At 40.8% G+C, this 22778-nt stretch overlaps 2 protein-coding genes across 12 annotated transcripts in view; both read left to right on the top strand.

Annotated features, from left to right (window-relative positions):
• The window catches only part of RPP14 (ribonuclease P/MRP subunit p14), a 74478-nt gene extending 73147 nt beyond the window's left edge, over positions 1 to 1331 (top strand). The window contains exon 9 of the transcript XR_008381776.1: positions 1284 to 1331. The gene's annotated coding sequence lies outside the window, so the exon portion shown is untranslated. The remainder of the gene's footprint in view (positions 1 to 1283) is intronic.
• The window catches only part of PXK (PX domain containing serine/threonine kinase like), a 103114-nt gene that overhangs the window by 46344 nt on the left and 33992 nt on the right, over positions 1 to 22778 (top strand). For all 11 annotated transcript variants that reach the window (XM_053599961.1, XM_053599960.1, XM_053599970.1 and 8 more), the window contains exons 3-7: positions 1284 to 1331; positions 14372 to 14558; positions 21233 to 21310; positions 21782 to 21855; positions 22348 to 22422. In XM_053599961.1, coding sequence (XP_053455936.1) covers positions 1284 to 1331; positions 14372 to 14558; positions 21233 to 21310; positions 21782 to 21855; positions 22348 to 22422 — 462 coding nt within the window. The remainder of the gene's footprint in view (positions 1 to 1283; positions 1332 to 14371; positions 14559 to 21232; positions 21311 to 21781; positions 21856 to 22347; positions 22423 to 22778) is intronic.

Below are 22778 nucleotides of genomic sequence, written 5' to 3'. Positions count from 1 at the left end.
GCGCCGCCCTACTATGAAACTAATTTATGGCTTTCACATGAAAGCTATAACCCAGTTACAACCTAAGAATAGGGGGATGGGGGAGGGGGAGGGGGAGGGGAGGAAGCAGGGAGGATGGGCAGAGGGAGGATGATTGGTGGGATTACACCTACGGTGCGTCTTACAAGGGTACATGTGAAACTTGGTAAATGTAGAATGTGAACGTCTTAACACAATAACTAAGAAAATGCCAGGAAGGCTATGTTAACCAGTGTGATGGTTAACACTGGTATGGTGCCCCATTATCACATTAATGTACACAGGTATGATTTAATAATAATAAAAAAGAAAGAAAAAAAAAGAAAAACTATTGTAAAGCAAAATAATTTCCTTGATTTGAGCCAGAAAAACTAGTAGAATTTGACAGTGGTTTAATCAATGACATCAGTACAACTAAGAGAGAATACCTAGACAATGGAAGGTGAAGTGTCAGCCAGGAGGGAGAAGCCTGGGGAATGAGGGTGAGGTATGATAGCTCTGCTGGCACGTATAGTCCAGTCTTCTGCAGGATGGTGATATCTCAACTGGAGGAAGTTTTATCAGGAACAACAAATGTTTCATTCCACATTCAGTGAAACTTCTGAAAAAAAGAATTGTTTTTTTTTTTTTTGTAAATCATTCATCTTACTAGGTACCTGGTTAATACGAAAGATATTTGGCTCACACCTGTAATCCTAGCACTCTGGGAGGCCAAGGTGGGTGGATTGCCTGGGCTCATGGGTTTGAGACCAGCCTGAGCTAGAGCAAGACCCCGTCTCTAAAAGTAGCTGGGTGTTGTGGCAGGCACCTGTAGTCCCAGCTGCTTGGGAGGCTGAGGAAAGAGAATCTCTTGGGCCCAGGAGTTTGAGGTTGCTGTGAGCTGTGACACCATGACACTCTACCAAGGGTAAAAAAGTGAGACACTGTTTCTAGATAAATAAATAAATAAAATAAAATAAAAAAGAAAGATATTTGAAGGGCTATTTGTCCCGATAACAAATATTCTCCCTTACCTTTTGATGTCTTGTGAGATTAGCTGGCATTTTCCTGTTTCCCATGGCCCACAAAACTCTGGGACTCTGCTACGTCTGTTTTTTGGGCCTGTCAAGTTAAACAAGTTAAGCATCAGGTATATGTCCTACTGCCTTTAGTACTAGTGACTTAGCTCTAGAGTGCTACTATAACTAATATTAGTAAATATTAAATAAGGAAATGAAAAAAATGGTCTTTGCTGAATCAGAATACCACTGTCTTGTCTCTTACAGATTATTAGAAGATATAGTGACTTTGATTTGCTGAACAACAACTTGCAGGTAACTGTCTTAAAATTCCAGTGGTATGTGTTGATTGCTTGGGGTGTCTCAGAAACTGATTGGAAATACCAATATCAAGAACAAGAAAAGAGTACATTTTCCTGGCAAGGAAGATAAATTCATACCTTAAACAGATGATGTGTGGCTCTAAAAATAAACTTTTGGTAATAAACATGTAATTTGTAATTAACGGTCACCTTTCACCTGATTACCCTGTGCCAGGCTGTATCCTTACCACAATCATAGGCCATTGACGTGTTATCTCCTTTTCATAGGTTAGGAATGATTAAATTGATTGCTAGAGTTGGGTGTCTTTTAAACTCTCTCCACTGCACTAGGCTGCACAGTCAGCATTGCAGATTCACATTGCACCAGTAACTGTAGAGACTCAGCATCTTTGGCTTAACTTTTTTTCCCTCCTAAATATGTATTTCAAAATCCCTTTGATTTAAATGTTCCTAACTCGATGGCCATAATGGAAAGAAGGATGAACTGCAAAATCTTTGTCTAGAAACACAGCCAGTAATGGTTAAAGGGTCCAAGAGGGGTTTTAGCATCGTAGGAAGTGCTGACGATACCAGCCAGGTCTTTACTTGGCAGTCTTCAAGTGCAGAGGATTACCAAAGACCATTGAACTTGTGTTATACCTCAGATTTGGTTGGTAACCTAAAACCTTATTAATCTGAACTGGAATTCTTGGCTCATGACCAGGTCAGCCAGGAGGTAAAGAACTGCTCCCTTCGTTGGTAAACCAGCAACTAGCCATCATTACTTATTCTGAGTGACCTCTGATATTGTCCATAAAGGTCAAGAGGCTAGATGGGAGTATAATGCTTACTTTCCTTTAAAAGGCCACATTTTGTTGATTAGACTTCTTAGCATTTTTAGAGCCCAAACTTTAACATTTACTTACAACACTGCTGAAAGCATGAATGCTTTATTTTCCTTCTGGAGGAGTTAGTATGACCAGTTTAAATCTATAGATAGAATATTGGCAGAGATTGAATTGTCCTCATTGTTGGGTTTAATTGATTTTATTTTTGGATTTTAATAGCATTTGCACTCAGACAAAAAGCTGGGCCTATGATGACATTGTAGATAAGGCAACAATGTGCAGTTTATGCCAATGGTGAATTTTCTTCTCAAGCCCCCCCCTTGCCCTATGCAGTGGCCCACAGGACATTTCCACAAATGGTATAAGCATTTGGGAGTTAACACTGGGCCTAGTAAGTGTTTCTGCCTTTATGTACAAGTGAACCTCTGCTCAGTATTAAAGAAGGGGGCAGTGATCTTTGTATAATGTGAGTCGGCCAGAGCCGAGTAAGAATTATAGGAGAAATATTTATGAAATTGAAATTGTGTAGACCTGGTGGCTGAGAAGAGGGTGTGGGGAAACGAGTTTTATCTTCTGTTTGCTTATATTTTAGAGATAAAAGGTTGAACCTCCACAACTATTCACCTGTTGTCTGGGCAGCGCCTGTGGCTCAAGGAGTAGGGCGCCAGATCCATATGCCGGAGGTGGTGGGTTCAAACCCAGCCCCGGCCAAAAACCACCAAAAAAAAAAAAAAAAGATTTACCTGTTTTCAGGGCTGCTGCCTGGGCTCAAGCAATCCTTCTGCCTTAGCCTCCTGAATAGCTAGAACTACAGCTACATACCACTATAGCCAGCCAATTTTTATTTTTTTTTTGTAGGCAGGTTCTCAGGCTAGTCTTGGACTCCTGACCTCAAGTGATCCTCCTGCCTCAGTCTCCTAAAATGCTGGGATTACAGGTGTGAGCAACTGTGCCTGGCCCACTTACGGTCTTTCTAATATAATGAATTTTATTTTTGCTTCTTTGTAATTTTACCTTTTAAAATGGTCACTTTCAATGTGAATCTTCTTTCTTTCTTTCTTTTTTTTTTTTTTGCAGTTTTTGGCTGGCAGCCAGGTTTGAACCCACGACCCCTGGTATATGGGGCAGGCGCCCTACTCCTTGAGCCAGAGGCGCCACCCATGAATTTTATTTCAAATGCAAATATTCTCATGTATTGATGTTGGCTTGTGTTAGACAAAATATGGCCAGACATCATTTCAGTGGGAGGTTTTTCTGGAACCAAGTAAACAAACAGAAGAAAGTACATACAGATTTTTGGCAACAAAATAATTTCAAAACAACTTCTATAAAACAAGACTCCAAAACCTCAGAATAAAACTGTGACCATGATTTTCAGTGTCCGATTACCCTCTGACAGATAAACAAGTTCCTGCTAAAGAAAGAGAAATATAATACACATACGCAGAGCTGTCTGTGTCCAATAGGACATGTCTATATGAAAAAAAGCATAGTGTAAAATTATACATGCAATATAGTTACATGAAATGCTTAGCAAAAAAGCATCGGAAGTAAATATGCCAAAGTGTTAATGGTAATCCCCAGATACAGGGATTGTGGGTTATGTTTTTTTTTCTGGTTCTTCATACTTACTGTTTTGTACTTTCCAAGTTCTCTACAAACATACATATAAGTTATGCAAGTAGAAAAATAGAAAAAAGCTATGTTTTCCAAACTTTTTATAGTGAGCATGTTTTGTGGTAACAACAAAGAAAAAAATCACTTTATTTTAAATGCCACATCAAATTGGCAACCACCTAGGAAGACAGGCTACAATAATGGAAAAGAAAGAAGCAGGAGGTTGAAATATTGGAAACTGAGAAACTCTTTCCAAGCGAGGGAAAGAAGTCAATCTCTGCATCTTGCCAGTATTGAAACCTTGGGTCATTTCTTCTCTTGGGCTTCATTTTCCCTATCTGGAAAGAAGGAGTTGAACTAAATGACTTTTTTTTTTTTTGAGACAGAGTTTCATTATGATGCCCTCAGCAGAGTGCTGTAGCATCACAGCTCACAGCAGCCTCAAACTCTTGGGCTTAAGTGATTCTCTTGCCTCAGCCTCCCAAGTAGCTGGGACACAGGCACCTGCCACAAAGCCCGGCTGTTTTCTTGTTGCAGTTGTCATTGTTGCGTAGCTGGCCCGGGCCAGTTTTAAGCCCGCCAGCCTGGGGTATGTGGCTGGCTATGGGTGCCGAGCCTGGAATTTTAAATTTTATATCCTGTAAGTGATAAGCATTTTAGAAATTCTAGGAAAAAGTCAAAATATGAATGCTAATCTTTTTTAAAGGGAAAGCTTTCAAAATAACACAAGTTGTATAGTTTGAATACTTTTAGAAATATTTATTGTGAGTGCTTAAACTTGGGCAGGAGAACCACTTCCATTGTGTCTGACATTAGCAGGGACACTATAACTGTAGCTGTTGGCAAAAGAACTCTGTTTTACCCAATGATTTATAAGAACTGATGGAATACGTGGGGAGATCAATACATTTTTTAATGTGAAATGAAGCTTGGAAAAATAGATTGGTTGAAGCTTGGATACCACAAAATTCAAAACAGGCACTTTATCAGATTCATTCTCACATTCCCACTGTGAATAAAAAATAGCCAAAATATTGGGATTTGAACATGGTGGTATGAGACATGACTCTCCATTCTAAGGAAGTGGATTCCATTGGGTCTGCTATTACTCAAGTAATGCCAGTAAATCTGTTAAGACTCGTCTGTGGTAACTTTTTTTTTTTTTTTTTTCAGTTTTTAGCCAGGTCCGAGTTTGAAGCCACTACCTCTGGTATGTGGAGCTAGCACCCTACTCCTTGAGCCACAGGCACCACCCCAGTGGCAACTTTTAAAATCCTTGCTGCAGGGCGGCACCTGTGGCTCAGTGATAGGGCACCGGCCCCAAATACCTAGGTGGGTTTGAACCTGGCCCTGGCCAAACTACAACAAAAAAATAGCTGGACATTGTGGCAGGTGCCTATAGTCACAGCTACTTGGGAGGCTGAGGCAAGAGAATCGCCTAAGTCTAAGAGCTGCAGGTTGCTGTCAGCTGTGACGCCACAGGAGTCTACTGAGGGTGGCAAAGTAAGGCTCTGTCTCTAAAAAAAAAAAAAAAAAAAAAAAAAAAAAAAAATCCTTGCTGCATATATAATCAGTTTGACAAACAAAAGGGATTTTTTTCCTTTTTTAATTGAAAAAGTAGTAAATGAAAATTGTAAACATTTCATAGAGGAGAAGTAAAAATTAATTAACCAGCCAGCTCCCAAAGGTAGCTATTGTTAAGCATTAAGTAGTTGGTGTGAGTCCTTTTACACGTTCTTGTGCCTATATAACCATATCCCTGGGTTTATACAGCAAGACTTTGAATAATCCTGTTTCAGCAATGTTTAGTTGTAACATTGATGAGGGGCCACTATCTGAGTGGAGTCTGCACATTCTCCCCATGTCTGGGTGGGGTTTCTCTGGGTACTTCAGTTTCCTTCCTCATCCCAAAGACGTACAGGTTGGGTGATTGGCATGGCTACCTGGTCCCTGTCTGAGTGTGGGTGTCAGTTTGCACTTGTAATGGAATGACAGCCTGTCCAGGCTGAGTTCCTGCCTTGTACCCAGAGCTGCCAGGATAGGCTCTGGCTACCTGTGACCCTGAATTGGGAAAATTGAGTAAATAATTATCTGGTTTTTATTAATCTTTCCCAAATGTATATATAGCTTATGTTTCTTTCTTTCTTTCTTTCTTTTTTTTGTAGAGACAGAGTCTTACTTTGTTGCCCTTGGTAGAATGCCATGGCGGCACATAGCTCACAGCAACCTCCAACTCCTGGCTTAGGCGATTCTCCTGCCTCAGCCTCCCGAGTAGCTGGGACTACAGGCGCCTGCCACAACGTCCGGCTATTTTTTGTTGCAGTTTGGCAGGGCCGGGTTAGAACCCGCCACTCTTGGTAAATGGGGCTGGTGCCCTACCCACTGAGCCACAGGCGCCGCCCAGCTTACATTTACGTCAATGTTTAATATTAGAAGTGTTTGTTTGAGTCTTAAGTTAGAAGTTTGGTGATGCAAGAATGGAGAAGCATGAATCCTATGTACTCAATTTTGATATGAGGACAATTAATGACAATTAAGGTTATGGGGGGGAGGGAAAGCAGGAAGAGGGACGGAGGAAGGGGGGTGGGGCCTTGGTGTGTGTCACACTTTATGGGGGGCAAGACATGATTGCAAGAGGGACTTTACCTAACAATTGCAATCAGTATAACCTGACTTATTGTACCCTCAATGGATCCCCAACAATAAAAAAAAAAAAAAAAAGAAAAACTCAACCCCAATTCCCCACACTGTATTCTCTTTTTCTGAAGAGAAGTCATAGGAGGATCAATGGTGTGCCCCCAAGTAGAGTCACTAGTGACGATTTCTAATGAAAAAGAAACAAAACTGACCTGTTGACAACAAGCGGAGGTTCCATTCTTGATTTGAAGTACATCCCCGGACATTTCTACCATTCCTGCATCATCAAGTATTTCCAGAACCAATAAAACAATAATGTTCAGGATTAGATAAAATACAGTAGTTACAGGTGTTTACTTATAAAGAGTCTCAGTTAAGAATGTACTTATCAAACTAGACTTTCATCTCTTCTACATACATTACTGTGTCCTTAGTTAGAGCTTGAGCTCTGTGAATTCAAGGAGAAATTTCCCTTTCAAAGTATATGTTAATAGTTGGCTGGTCACTGAGTAATTTAGGAGTGGGGGAGTCACTATATTTTCACCAGTGCCTCCCCTATAGAGTGAAAACCCTGGGTGGGTACATGCCTGTAGTCCCAGCTACTTTGGTTTTTATGTTTGTTTGTTTGATTGTTTGTTTGTTTGTTTTTGAGACAGAGCCTCATGTTGTGACCCACAGGAGAGTGCTGTGGTGTCATAGGTCACAGCAACCGCCAACTCTTGGGCTAAAGTGATTGTCTTGCCTCAGCCTCCCTAGTAGCTGAGACTCCAGGTGCCTGCCACAACACCCAACTATTTTGTAGAGATGGGGTCTCAATCTTGCTCAGGCTGATCTTAAATTTCTGAGCTCAAGCAATCCACCCACCTCAACCTCTCAGAGTGCTAGGGTTACAGGTGTGAGCCACCGCACCCAGCCAGTCCCAGCTACTTGAGAGGCTGGGGTGGGAAAAAAAAAAAAAAAAGAAGTTTGGTGATGTTTCGTGACCAGAAATATGCTGTAGGAACTTAACTCTTGTTTACATGTGTATTAATTAGTCTGTGGCAAAATTGGTTATGTTATTTGTTGCACTTAAAGTCACAGTTTCCAAGAACATAAAGGGAGAATTTACTGTACACACACACACACACAAATGAGATAAGTCTGCAATTTCATAAAACAGTTTTAAGAACGATATATCGGTTGTGTTTTAGGTAATATATTACCCTTGATTAAATACTTAATGCCCCTGAACTGTTGCGTGAATGTCTCCCAATTGATCGATGATGCAGAGAATAAGAGTCCTGCAGTGAAATAGCCTGAGTAACAAGGAGGACCACTTACACTCTCGTGGCAAGTGGCAATCTTTATTTCTTCCACCAAAGCTTATATAGGCACATAACTTAATAAACACATGACTTAAACCTTTGCCCCAGGCCTTTTAGGGATAAACCAGAATAACTGATAACCATTTTACTAACATTATCTAAAGCATCATTATGGGCTAAGATTTAACCAGATTAACTGATAACTACTTCATCTAACTTAATCCTCCTAAAAATCATGATTTAATGGAGAACATGTTGTTAGCCATTACTTCTTTGCTCTTATCTGATGAAGCCTGAGGCTCTGGGGGAGAAAAATAGATTGACTATCTGTCTTACTGGTCTCACTGTATGGAGGCAGTTACTTTAGTCTTTAAGCAAGGCATAGTCAGGAAATTCCTAAGACATACAGAAACCTGTCTGCAAGCCTCCGCTCCCATGTGGGCCTTAAGTCAGGGGGGTTTTATGCTCACAACCAACCCGGCCATATGGGATTCTGCCTCAGTTTCTCACAAGTATACCGGCACAAAGTCTTTTCACTGCCCCCTCTAAAACTGCCTTTTTGGCCAGAGGCATATTAGGCCTTTTGCCTATACTGAACAAAACATTAAAAAAAGTAAAATGATTGGGCCGGACGTGGTGGCTCACATCTGTAATCCTAGCACTCTGGGAGGCTGAGGTGGGCAGATTGCTGGAGCTTAGGAGTTTGAGACCAGCCTGAGCAAGAGCAAGACCCAATCTCTACTAAAAAAAAAAAAAAAGATTAAAAAAGAAAATAGAAAAAAAATTAGCCAGGCATTGTGATAGGTGCCTGTTTCCTGGCTGAGGCAGGAAAATCTCATGAGCCTTGGAGCTTGAGGTTGCTGTGAGCTGTGATGATGCTGTGGCAACTCAACCCTAGGGCAACAGTAAGACTCTGTCTGAAAAACAAAACAACAAAACCAAAAAAGAACCCCAAAGCAAATAAAATAAAATAGAATAAATTGGCTGGGATATGGAATAGCTGAGTGATTTACTTTCTTGATAAGTATATATCTATATATTTTTTCAGATAATTTTTTTTTTTTTTTTAGAGACAGAGCCTCACTTTGTTGCCCTTGGTAGAGTGCTGTGATGTCACAGCTCACAGCAACCTCCAGCTCTTGGGCTTAGGCGATTCTCTTGCCTCAGCCTCCCGAGTAGCTGGGACCACAGACACCTGCCACAGCACTTGGCTATAAAGTATGCATTTTATTTAGTCAATAAAGAAACTGTTATTAGATAAAGCCTAGTTTTGTGAATTAGGCTAACACTGAAGCCTGAGTGTTTATTTGGAAATGAATTATGCCATGATAGAAAATTTAAGTATGCTCCAACAATTTTCATAGCGATGTTGGAGATATAGGCAATTTTGAATTGTCAGCCAACCTTTTCATCTTGTCCAGTATCAAGTTCAAGGTCTTCATTTGGCTGCATCTTTGTTGTTTGAAAAATACAGAGTACAACAGTCTAAATTAGGTTTTGCCCACGTTCATGGTTTAGATTACATCCTTTTCTGAATTTAAGATGCCCTTCTCTTTAGCTCGTACTCTCTGCTATTTTTTTTTTTTTTTTGAGATAGAGTCTCACTCTGTTGCCCTCAGTAGAGTGCCGTAGTGTCACAGCTCACAGCAACCTCCAGCTCTTGGGCTTAGGTAATTCTCTTGCCTCAGCCTTCCAAGTAGCTGGGACTACAGGTGCCCGCCACATGCCCAGCTATTTTTATTGCAGTTGCCACTGCTATTTTAGCTGGCCAGGGCCGGGTTTGAACCTGCCACCCTCAGTTTATGGGGCCAGCGTCCTACCCACTGAGCCATAGGCGCTGCCCCTGAACTCGTACTCTCCAATCAACGTACGTGCCATTGGGTTGCTTTAGTATAAGCACAGTAATAGTTGGGCATTGTGGTGGGTGCCCATAGTCCCAGCTACTTGGGAGGCTGAGGCAAGAGAATCACTTAAGCCCCAGAGCTGGAGGTTGCTGTGAACTGTGACACCACGGCACTCTACTGAGGGTGACAAAGTGAGACTGTGTCTAAAAAAAAAAGAATAGCACTACTCCTTGAAAGTGACTTTGCACATTAAATTAAAATGCCAGTTTGATGCTTTGTTTTTGAAGTTCAAAAAGTAAACTCAAAGTTTTAAATGATTGGAAAATGAAAGTAGGTTGAGTACCTGTATTTACTTTTCCTCTGTCCTCAAACTACTCTAAAATCATAGTGAATTGACTTTATACACACACCCCCCCTCAAGTATAAATAGAATGGGAGAAGAAAAAATAGTAATAACAAGTTTTTTTTTTTTGGTAGAGACAGAGTCTCACTTTATGGCCCTCGGTAGAGTGCCGTGGCCTCACACAGCTCACAGCAACCTCCAACTCCTGGGCTTAAGCGATTCTCTTGCCTCAGCCTCCCGAGTAGCTGGGACTACAGGCACCCGCCACAACGCCCGGCTAATTTTTTGGTTGCAGTTTGGCCGGGCCGGGTTTGAACCCACCACCCCCGGTATATGGGGCCGGCGCCTTACCAACTGAGCCACAGGAGCCGCCCAGTAACAACAAGTTTTAAACTCTAAATCCAGTAGGTGAGAACTACTTCATTAAGGAGATGTGGGAAAGCAGAATTCTGAGATGGAAGCAGATAATCCTATGGGACCCACTTCACATTACAGAACTTAGGTGCACGGGGGTGGGGGGTGGGGGGGGTGGGGAGGTGACAGTCAAGCTAGAATCTAGAGTTGAAAGTTTGTTTAAGAAACAGATCACCATATCTGAGCAACTTATACTTGCTCTCCTCTCTCCAGTAAAAAACTAGAAGTTTATTCTCTGGAGAGGGACTTTAGGCTGGGGAATGAAGACACAGTTGAAAACATTTACATAATGTGCATGGATATACCCTTCACCCCCCAACTTTCTTCCTCATAGCTCCTACAATTCTGCCAGTCAGGCTCCTGGCTGAAGACTAGAAGGTTCTTTTCTGGTGGATCTTCCCAGCCTCAGAGAAAGGAGCTAAAGGTTCTCCAATGAAATAGCTGAATTGGGGTCATCTGATAAGATAAAGCCTACAATAGATAAGCCTCAGCTACTCACCCAGAAGTTCCAGTCAGCTTTTGGTGCTCCACTCTTAAATATGAACACATAACCAAGGGTCACCGTTTGTCATTTAAATCTGTGATTCCTCTCAATCCCCAGGTGGTGGACCAGTACTAGTCTGTGGCCTGTTGGGAACTGGGCCACACAGCAGGAGGTCAGCACTCCCCATTGGCATCACCTCCTGAGCTCCACCTTCTGTCACATCAGAGATGGCATTAAATTCTATAAGGAGTGTAGATTCTACTGTAAACTGCACACTTAAGGGATCTGGATTATGTGCTCCTTATGAGAATCTAATACCCACCTCCATTATCCATGGAAAAATTGTCTTCCATGAAATTGGTCTCTGGTGCTAAAAAAGTTGAGGACTACAGGGTGGCACCTGGCTCAAAGGAGTAGGGCGCCTGGCTCAAAGGAGTAGGGCACCGGCCCCATATGCTGAAGGTGGTGGGTTCAAACCCAGCCCCTGCGGAAAACTGCAAAAAACCAAAAAAATAAACAAACAAAAAAAAGTTGGGGACTGCAGATTTGAATTTCTGATTGGATTTGAAGTTGATTTAAAGAGTATATATTAAAACTAGTTTTAATGAACAAGTTTGGGCCCATATGAGAGGAAAAACACAATTAAATTCAAGAAGTGGGTTTGGTGCCTGTGGCTCAAGCGGCTAAGACGCCAGCCGCATACACTTGAGCTGGCGGGTTCGAATCCAGCCCGGGCCCACCAAACAACAATGACGGCTGCTGGGCATTGTGGTGGGTGCCTGTGGGTCCCAGCTACTTGGGAGGCAGAGGCAGGAGACTCTCTTGAGCCCAGGAGTTGGAGGTTGCTGTGAGCTGTGATGCCACAGCACTCTACCTAGGGTGACAGCTTTAAGCTCTGTCTCCAAAAAAAAAAAAATTAAAAATATAAAAATAAATAAATAAATTCAAGAAGTCAGGAGGTAAGTGGTGGTGGTGGTGGTGGTAAGAGCTCAGTAAGCTCCTGCCTGATGGGTACAATATCAGGGTATACAGCACACACTCAAATACAACTTGGACTTTTCCTAGTAACCTAATTATATGTACTCTTTTATTAATATGCAAAAAAGAGTATATAGATATATAACTAGTCTGATCAACTGTTACTGTGTAGTAGAACCTCTGTAGTCGACCACTTCCTTAAGTTAACATAGTTTTCATAGACCTGACCTGCACCACATTCACGTGTCAGTATAGTACGGTAGGTCTACTTCTGTATGTTGACCACCTCCATGTGTTGGCCAGTTTGTTATACTGGATGGTCCCTTGGGTGGTCAACTTACAGAGGTTACTGTATTTTGATATCCCTTTATTTTTATACCTAAGAACCACTTCACGTTTTCATCGTGTTCCATATTTACCTTTGGTAAAATTTTGCCATGTTCTTCCGCACGTGTTCCTGAAGCATCTGCTTTCCACCTGCTTGGTGTAAGTTGCTCTTTTAGTTTTCTTCTTCTAGATATATTTTGTAGGACTCTTCTTTTTTTTTTTAAACTCCACTGCGTCATTCCACAACATTATCTCCCCATTGTTTCTAACAGAAAATAGACTGGGATACCCCCAAAGGATGGCTCTTAAATGCCAGTTCCTGTTCATATCTGACTCCTACTATGAAACACTTTTAACATGAAAAATAGCATCTCAAATAAATAGGACAAAAAGGAACCTCCAGGAAGCACAAAGTATGTACTAAGAAAAATATTTCAAGTACTTCAGAAAGGCTATCCTTTATCATCTTAGATAAGAAATTGCATTATATTCAGGATGCTATTAAGGAAAAAAGAATAGAAAAGAGTACTTACAAATAAAAAAGATAATGGTAGAAGTGAAAACAAAAAATGGAAAGATAAAGGAATTTTTTTTTTAAAGATGGAAATTAGAAGATAAGATTAAGAGCACCAGTCCAGGAGGGCCAACATTGAAAAGTGAGAATTCCAAAAAAGGAAATTAGAGAATAGGGAGGGGAAGAAATAATGAACTAATGTAAGAAAATACCAAAGAACTTAACAGAATTAGTTTCTAGATTGAAAGGGCCCAGGGCCCAGCATAAAGGATGAAAATAGACCTATATAAAGGCACGTGAAATTTATAAACTGAGGTCAAAGAGAAGATCCTAAAAGCTTCCAGGGAGAAACAACAATGACAACAAAACAAATCAAGAATCAGTATTTTTTGGAGACAAAGTCTCACTCAGTCACCCTAGGGTTGAGTGTCCTGGCCTCATAGTTCACAGCAACCTCAAACTCTCTGTTCAAGCGATTCTTTTGCCTCAGGCTCCCCCCACAATGCCTGGCTATTTTTTAGTGGAGACAGGGTCTCACTCTTGCTCAAGCTGGTCTCAAACTCCTGAGCTCAAGCAGTCCTGCCTTGCCTCCCAGAGTGTTAGGATTACAGGTGTGAGCCACTGTGCCTGGCCCATGAATCAGTATGTTTGAAGCATTGGCAATGGTACTGTAACCTAGAGGACAATAAAGTAGTTCTTAAAAATTCTGAAGAAAAGTATTTCCAGTATAGAATTCCACATCAAGACTAGCCATGGGGAGAATAAAGACATTTTTATGCATACAAACTTTCAAAACATTTATTTTTCTTGGTCTCCTTTTAAAAGATGACGAGAGGGTATGATCTCTCAGAAATAAGAGAATTATGTAGGAAAAAGAAAGGTATGGGATATAGAATGGGATTCAGCAAGAGAAAGGCAAAGGCATGTCCAGGATGAGTATGAAGGGATGATTTCAGGACACCCGCTTTACAGCAGTGTAGGGACCACCATTCCTGCTTGGAGCAGGTGGGTGGGCCCCACAAGGTACTCCTCAAGAAGATGAAATCGATGTTTCTGTTTATCTGAGTATTGAGTGAAAGTTTGAGTGGAGAGTTTGGAGTTGAATAGAAGACTGAAAATAAAGACCACAAGTTGCTGGAAAGGAAAAGTAGGCATAGCTCTTCAGCCCAGTTGTGAATATCATTTACCAGATGTAAATGTGAATATTGCACTAAATAAAATTATAACATGATGATATTAGGAAGATTAGGGATAGGATGTGTGTGTGTGGTGTGAGGTCAGGATTGTGAAAGAGAACTTAATCCTCATCTTCTATAATGGGAAATTAGGCATTATCTGTAAAAATTATCTTGAAAAATCAAGATATAACAATATCAGCATTTCCCAATGCAAAAAGATCAGCTGAAAGAATTCTTTGTGGCTGTCTTGGGGGATAGGGGTAGGTGGCAGGGGTTGGATTGCCAATAATAAAAATTTAAACTATTTGATCTTGAAATTATGTTCATATATAGCTTTAATAAAAATAAAAATGCATATTTTAAAAGTAAAGTTTTAAAGTTACTATGCTTAATATATATAGTGTTTTATTATTTCTAAGATGCCAAGTTCTTTTACATTTTTATAATAACAGTGAAATTAGAATGTATAATAAAACCTATGTTGTCTCAGTTATAATGAATATGATGTTCAGGTTTTTGGTATTGAATGTTATTTGTATATAATACTTTTTTTTTTTTTTTTAAGATTGCAGGCCTAAGTCTACCTCTTCCTCCCAAAAAATTGATTGGTAACATGGATCGTGAATTTATAGCTGAGAGGCAGAAGGGTCTTCAGAACTATCTCAATGTTATCACCACAAATCATATTTTGTCTAATTGTGAGCTGGTTAAGAAGTTTTTAGATCCAAACAACTATTCCGCAAACTACACTGGTAAGCAAAGGAATTGCTGAGCTGTGGTCACATGACTAAGAGGCACTGTACTATGTATTATCTTCCCTCACAGAACAGAGAGTAAATAATTCACAGTAATGTATACCGTAATCTCAATTCAATTTGTATTTGCCTCTGGTTTTGTTTATACAATATATAGTGTGTCTGGAATTTACATTAGTCACCACACTGATTCAGAAGGGTCCTTTCTTTGTTTTCCCATTTGACCCCTGAGATGCACTCAGTGAAACACAAAGTAGATAGTTCTCTTCCAGATCTTCCCTGGACCAGGGCAGCTGCCAAAGGGCTGAGGTGGAAAGGGCTTCTCTTCCAATGCTGATCACACACAAAGCCAGCATCAAAACCTAAAGCTGATGTCAGCAGAATGAGGAACTAAATATTTAGTTCACTTTGGGGTGGCTTTCAAGAAACCAATAGAAACTGCTATAGAACTGAACTAGTGGATAGACTTTAACTGGTTTGTTAAAAGCCACACCATGCTTAGGGGTCCTCTATGGCCTGCGGGCCACATGGGGTGGTGTGATTGTATTTGTTCCCGTTTTTGTTTTTTCACTTCAAAATAAGGTATGTGCAGTGTGCATAGGCATTTGTTCATAGTTTTTTTTTTAACTATAGTCCGGCCCTCCAATGGTCTGAGGGACACTGAACTGGCCCCCTGTTTAATTGGTTCCAGAAATCCATAGGTTTCTCAGGGACTAGTGTCTTTTTTTTTTTTTTTTTTTTGCAGTTTTTGGCGGGGCCTGGGCTTGAACCTGCCACCTCTGGCATATGGGGCCAGCGCCCTACTCCTTTTTGAGCCACAGGCAGCACCTGGCCCCCTGTTTAAAAAGTTTGAGGGCGGCGCCTGTGGCTCAGTGAGTAGGGCGCCAGCCCCATATGCCGAGGGTGGCGGGTTCAAACCCAGCCCCTGCCAAACTGCAACAAAAAAAAATAGCCAGGCATTGTGGCAGACGCCTGTAGTCCCAGCTGCTTGGGAGGCTGAGGCAAGAGAATCGCATAAGCCCAAGAGTTAGAGGTTGCTGTGAGCCATGTGATGTCATGGCACTCTACCCGAGGGCAATACAGTGAGACTCTGTCTCTACAAAAAAAAAAAAAAAAAGTTTGAGGACCCCTGCTTTAGAGGCTTTCTAAGTGGAACTCTGGGTATTATTAATTTCCTTGCTAAGAGAATAGATTGTATCAGGTAGTTGAGTTCTCAGAACATTGCCTTTGAAGAAATTAGAGGGAGTCCCTTTTTATTCCTGATTCAGAGTCTGGGAAATAGAGGCCTTCTTGTCAGGCACCAAACTTTCTGCATAGTAGAATCACTTGGGGAGCTTTAAAAATCCTAATGCCCAGGCTGCATGCATGCAAGTTAAATCTCAGTCTGGGGGATAGGAGGGTGGGACTTGTAGTTTGGAAAGCTCCCCAAGTGATTCCAATATTCAGCCAAGTTTGACAACTACGATCCTTGAGGCTGTCTATTCACAGTGTGGTTCTCTGACCAGCAGCCTGGCCTTCCTGGGAGCTTATCAATTGTAGGGTCAGTCCCCATCCCAGAGCTCCTGAATCAGGATCTAAGTCCCCAGGTGATCTTGCATGCACGTAAGAAGTCTGAGAAGCCTTGCTCTGAAATGTACTTGCTGTTTGCTAGTGCAACTACCGTGTAGGGCTAAGGAAAATGCCTTTCTGGAATGTAACCAAAAGAAGTAAAGTTTATTTGAAACTCGTATGTGCTTCAAGTTACAAAATCGAGCATTATGAGTTGTTAATAAGGATTCCATTCTTCCCCAACTTGTTTTTTTGGTTCACATAAAAAACATCACAGATAAGACTGGGGCTCTTGAAACATTTCAAATTCTGTCAGAGTTGCATCTTTTGTGGCTTTGATTTCTCCATACGTCTCGATTGTTCCTAAAATTGTCAGACAGCAGGCCATCTGGAATGAAGCTATCAAATCCCAGCCCCAGCCCAGCCCTACTCAGTGGTTGTCTACAGCATATTCTGAGAGTGCCTGTTAATGTTCTGAGGGCAAGCATCAAGGTACAGTGTACATGTAATGATGCCATTCATTCAGCAAACATGATGTGTGCGGGGGGGGAAAAGAGGCAAAACAAATGTGCTTCCTGTTCTCAGTGAGTTTGGACCAAAACTACAGAGCTGAAAGAGATCTTAGAGCAGACGTATAAAAACTAGCCCTCTGTTTTTATAGATAGTTTAAACTAAGGACCGCAGATAGGGAGAGAGGGCTTTATCTGGGGTTGCACATTTGTGTGACTTTGTCTGGTCTGAGTGCCTTTGAGGTTGCTGTCAGTCTAGCTCACAGCAACCTCAATTTCTTAGGCTTGAGTGATCCTCCTGGCTCAGCCTCCCGAATAGCTAGGACTACAGGCACCTGCCATGATGCTAGGATTACAGGCGTGAGCCACCATGCCCGGCCCTGGTCCGAGTGCTTTCAAGTTTTAAAATGCTACTTGGCTTCTGGAAGGTTGTCAGGTCTCTGTATTTCTTTCTGTACCTCCCCCACATGCTGCTGTTGTCCTTGATCTTTCCCCTCCCTGCCCCCAGCATGGCAGATGGTTAGAAGTCCAAAGCAGATGTGGGCAGGGATATAAAAAGACCCCCAGAAACTTTTCCCAGAACCCAAACCAGCCTCATTTTTTTTTCCCTTTGAGTGAAGTGTCAGAATTTGTCTTGCCTCTAGTTTAGGCTGACTTACCAGCTACCTCAGGAAAAGGAATCACAGGCTACCACCTTCATGCCAGCTTGACTGAAACATTCCTGAAATTCAGAGCATGGCTCATGGTTCCCTGAGGGTTGCCGGCATGACTCCCAACTTGTGGCACTTCTCATTTTCCAAATAGTCTGCTGTCACTACCAAGCTTCACTTGAGTACGATTTGAGTTCTGTGTTCAAGTGGTGGCCAAAATCAATAAAACACTTTTCCTGTTGTCGCTGTGACTGAAGTGGAGGGTGCCTTGCTGGAGGGAGACTGTGATATTGTGGTCCTCAGGGGACAGGTAACCAAAAGCTCTCAGAACATCAGCAGCCGCTTCTGTCTTTTCTGGGTTCCCAGCCTGGAATTGCTGGGCCTTTTCTTTCTTTTTCTTGTTTTTTCCAAATGAGCAAATCCACAGAAAGGAATGGTATGCCATTGGTCTTATGTGGAGTTGTGAGGGGTCTAACTGAGAGCCAGGAGTTGTACAGGGAAAACAGGAGTCTCCCAGCCATGAGGCACTTATGTTGAGACTCTTATACACCCACTTCCACCATATTCATCTTATTAACAAGGCACTACCATCATTTAAAAGCCTTATTGCACTATAGCCATTTTCCCACCACAAGCCTTAGACACCCTTAGAGTAAAGGGGTTGTCATGTCTACACAAAAGTCATCTATGGACCAGAAATCAAGAAGCCTGGATCTTGGTCCCAGCTTTGTTATTAATAGTGTTTCCCTTATATAGGTTTGTAAAACAAGAAGTTGAGGAGGGGGAAATGGACCAGTGAGTGTTAAGTTTTCTTAGTCTTAAAAGCACCAAGAATCTCTTGAACAGGTAGGGTAGTAGTGGACTTCAGGATAAAAGGAGGGAGGAATTGGGGTGGGGGTTAGATTCAGAACAAGAGCAGGATGTTTTAGAGAGGTTTTGGGCTCTGCAACATGACTTGCTGCAGTAAACTGGGGATCTGGACCTTAGATCCAGGCCCGCAGGAATCGGTGTTTATTCTCTGCAGTCAACTTCATGGGGCTAAGATCTAGGAGCTCAAAGACTGCACACAATGGAGACACTAGTACATCTGAGCTCCATGGGAAACACAGGGCGGACTTGAAGACTTTGCTCTACATTTCCTGTCTCCACTTGTTCATCAGCACTTTTTCTGAGCGTGCAGTTTTTCTGCAGTTAGTGTTAAAGAAATAAAGTGCAGATGCTGTCCTTTTCATGGAGTTTGTGATGGGTAATCACATTAGAGAGAGACAGACATAGCCCTAATGAAGTGGGGGAGAGGTCCCACATCCCCTGAACATGTATTGAACCCTTTGTTCTTGCTTCATCACCTATTTATTGAGCACCTGCTATGTGCCAGGTGCTGTGTATGTAGCAGCAAGGAAGCCATAGGCCCCGCCCCTCCCCAAGACACTTATGCAGGGAAATTGACAGGTGAAGGCTGTGGCAGAGTAAACAGTAGGCAGTACCTTGGGGATGAAGGTGAGGACACAAATGAGCCAGACCTGAAAATGGAGGAAGGCTCCCCAGTAGAAGTGATACCTGCACAGAAATCTCAGTGCTGAGTCAGAGTTAGCCAGGTCACAAGGCAGGGCCCAATGCTCCAGGCATAGCAGCACGAGAAGAGAGAGAAGTATTTTCATATGACTTTGGGCTTTCCTTAGATTAAGATGTATCCTTCCAGCCAGAGTTTACAGTCTAGTGGAAGAGAGTAGCCCTATTACAGGACATACAGTGGGTAATCACATTAGAGAGAGACAGACATAGCCCTGGGGATATACAGAGGAGAGAGAGGTTGAGCCCTAGGTTTAGAAGCTTAGTCTTGATTGGGTAAGGAAGTGGGGAGCCAGTAAAGCCTTCTAAGCAGAAGGATAGATGTTTAGGATTGAAATATGTTGCCTGAGTTTGGGGAGGGAGGAGGTTAATATTGAGAGCACAGTAGTCATGCATTTTATTTGACAATAAATCACAGTTTGAAGGAAAGAAAATATCCTTTCTCAAATTTCCTAACCCTTTTAAAGTAAAAAAAAAAAAAAAAAAAAAAAAAACTATTTCCCAGGCCTTTATTTATCAGTAACAAATTTAGCAAGTTACATTTGTTCAAAGCTGTTTTCCTCATTCCTAAAACAAGGTATGGCACATAGTAGCATACAATAAATATTGTTGAATAATTTATTTTGTGAGTCACTGTTAGTTTTGAGCAACTGTCCTTGTAGTCTCTTGGAATGACATTGTATACATTAGAAGATTATTTTACATAGTCTTTCTCAAAATCGATATAATTTTCACTTAATTTCCTTTTAAGTTTAGGTTCAAGTTATTTGGGAAATGTTAAAAACACTTTATATTGACATTAATTATAGTGGAGGTACAGAGTTCCTAGTGTCGATAGGGAAAATTCGTATGTTTCTGCTACACCCAAGTCCCTCCAAATGGTTTGTCACATGTTGGGGTAATTAGAACAAAAGTGAATGGAGCCATTTTGTGTTTGGTTATCACATGTTTTCTCTTGAGCAGATACCAATGACACTTTACATATTCAGCCTGTAAACAAATAGCTAGTAAATTGTTTTCTTTCTTGAATCTCTTAACTGAAAATGTACTATAAAATATATCAGAATGATACTGTTTGCCAGCCTCTTGGTATGATAATTCCGAACAAGGTCATTTTGACATATGGAGAACTTTTCTGCCAAATCCTTTATGCCTCACCAGTCTGCCGGGAATGTAATTAGTGCTAGGCAGAAGTGAAATTCCACAGTGCCTCTGGAAGATTGCTGTTTGCTTTCAAGGATCTGGAGTGGCTTCATTTACTCACTGTGTTGAGGGGAAGTGGCAAACTACAGATGTTGCTTTTTACAGGAAATGTAAAAGTACAGTTATTCTGATAATTTCTTAATACAGTGAACGTTAAAGAACTTCCTCTTTTCGTTGGTGTCTTAAAAGGGGGAAAGTTCTCATAATAAAACAACCCAAAAAGAAGGATGGATTTTTTTTTCCTAGCAAATAGGTACTTGTTGACTTCCCACAATAGAAGCATGTTGTTGCTGTATCCTCACTTTTATTGCTAATGTATATTTAAGGCTAATCACTTTTTTGTTGGTGAAAGCTATAATTCCACAAAGAATGAAGATGGGATAAATATTACCTGGAGCAACATTAATTCAATTCATATATTGAATTCTTGGCTTAGATCAGTTAGTTTACATATTTTAGATTTTCTAATTAAAAATATTTTTTTATTCATTAATAATTATGTTTTTTAAAATATTCCAAAATATTTTAACTTTGGAATAATTTTAGATTTACTTAGAAGTTGGAGTGATAGTACAGAGTTTCCCTATATAAATTTTTTTTTTTGGTAGAGACAGAGTCTCACTTTATGGCCCTCGGTAGAGTGCCGTGGCCTCACACAGCTCACAGCAACCTCCAACTCCTGGGCTTAAGCGATTCTCTTGCCTCAGCCTCCCGAGTAGCTGGGACTACAGGTGCCTGCCACAATGCCCGGCTATTTTTTTTGGTTGCAGTTTGGCTGGGCCGGTTTTGAACCCGCCACCCTCGGTATATGGGGCCGGCGCCCTACTCACTGAGCCACAGGCGCCGCCCAGTTTCCCTATATTTTTTATCTTGGTTTTCCCTAATGTTAACCTCTTATGTAACCATGGTACATTTATCAAAACCAAGAAGTCAATATTAACATGTTACTATTAACTAAAGGCTATATTCAGATTTTTACCAATTTTTCTATTAATGTGCTTTTTTCTGGTCCAAGATCCAATCTAGAATCCCATATTGCTTTTTGTCTGTGTCCTTTTTTTTTTTTTTTTTGGTAATTAAGTTTTTTAAGAAGGTCATAGACTATCAGGATTTCATTTATAAGAATAATATTTTAAGCATATGGCTCTTTCCTGATGTGTTTGACTAATGAATTTCTAAAATGTCATTGCAGAGATTGCCTTACAACAGGTTTCCATGTTCTTCCGATCAGAACCAAAGTGGGAGGTGGTAGAACCATTGAAAGACATAGGTGAGAAACTAGCATGCTCATTCTGTTAAAAAGATGGATCACAGAACTGGATTCTTAGTCATGTTTTCTGATATGTTTCCCAAGAACGCTCTTAAATGCAGGTGACTTCTTTTTGCCTCCCTATTGCTTGAAGATACAGTCCGTAACTTTTAATACTTAATGAATCCCCATCAGAGGACTTGGATCATAGTAGTTTTCAAAACCACCATTAATTCCTCATTTATCTTTTTTACTAAACCTGAAGTGAAATGCCGTTTTCCTACTATTTCCATGAATATAGTGATTTCTTCGTTTATTGGTTTTCTTAGTATATGCCACCTTCCCTATGCCAACATTATCAAATGGCTCTTTAATTGGTACCTAGGTAGCTGTGGATAATATTGCTAGTAATTTTTATTTACTTCATCAGTAAAACATATCAATTATTGCAAAAAGTATGCAGCTGTTAACACATTTCTGTTTTTATGGCAGGTTGGAGGATAAGGAAGAAATATTTCTTGATGAAGATTAAAAATCAGCCAAAGGAACGGCTAGTGTTAAGCTGGGTAAGCTAGTTTTTGTTTGTTTGTTTTTTTTCTTCAGTCTCATTTTAGGGGCTCAAGGGCTGTTGATAGGTAAATGAAAGATTTGACAGGAGAATTACAAAACTATACTGTGCTCTTCAGTGATGATTTAAAGGTAATTATATTTGTTCAACTAGTAAACATTTGGAAAAAAATAAAATAGATCCTAGAGTCTCTTTAGCATTGACAGTTTTGGAGTTTAACTCAAAAAAATAAAAATACTTGGGCATTAGTTTATCTCTTCAATTTGGAAGTTTTAGGGATATATTTGGTTAGTGGAATTAGGTAGAATTACAGTTAAGTCCTGGTATTTTTGTATACTACCTCTCCAGAAAGGCCTTGAGGCAGCAAGACTTAGTGTGGTTTTCATATTTGGTTTATAGTCATTTATTTTGACAAAGAAAAGAAAAGACATAAGGCATTTTCCTTTTGATGACCAAGGCAGTACCCTAATGTTTCCTCTCCTGTTTTCAGGCTGACCTTGGCCCGGACAAGTACTTGTCAGATAAAGATTTTCAGTGTCTAATCAAACTTCTTCCTTCCTGTTTGGTGAGTACAAGTCCTTCCGTTATTGTCAGTGCTGATCACAGACTGGCAATGTTTTTTTGTGGGTACACATGGACAGAAGAGCTGGAAATAACCATGTAGGTTTGAGAGAATAGAGAGATACATTATGTGTCGGTTCAGACTGAAGTTGTGTTGGGCTTCTTCCATAGATTATGGGCCATTTGAAATGTATTCATGACATCTGTGCCGTCCACGAAACATGGTAATTTAAATATAGCTTTTGTATTTTAAGTAAATATCAAAGTAGGAAAGCAGCTATTTCTCCAAGCCTCTTGTTCTTTTTTATTTTGTTTGTTTGTTTTTTGAGACACAGTCTCACTTTTGTCGCCCCGGTAGGG

The sequence above is a fragment of the Nycticebus coucang genome, chromosome 8 (genome assembly GCF_027406575.1).
Source record: "Nycticebus coucang isolate mNycCou1 chromosome 8, mNycCou1.pri, whole genome shotgun sequence".
NCBI classification, from domain to species: Eukaryota; Metazoa; Chordata; class Mammalia; order Primates; family Lorisidae; genus Nycticebus; species Nycticebus coucang.
Note: the sequence above shows the minus strand (reverse complement) of the source record. Positions and strands in the feature narration are given on the sequence as shown.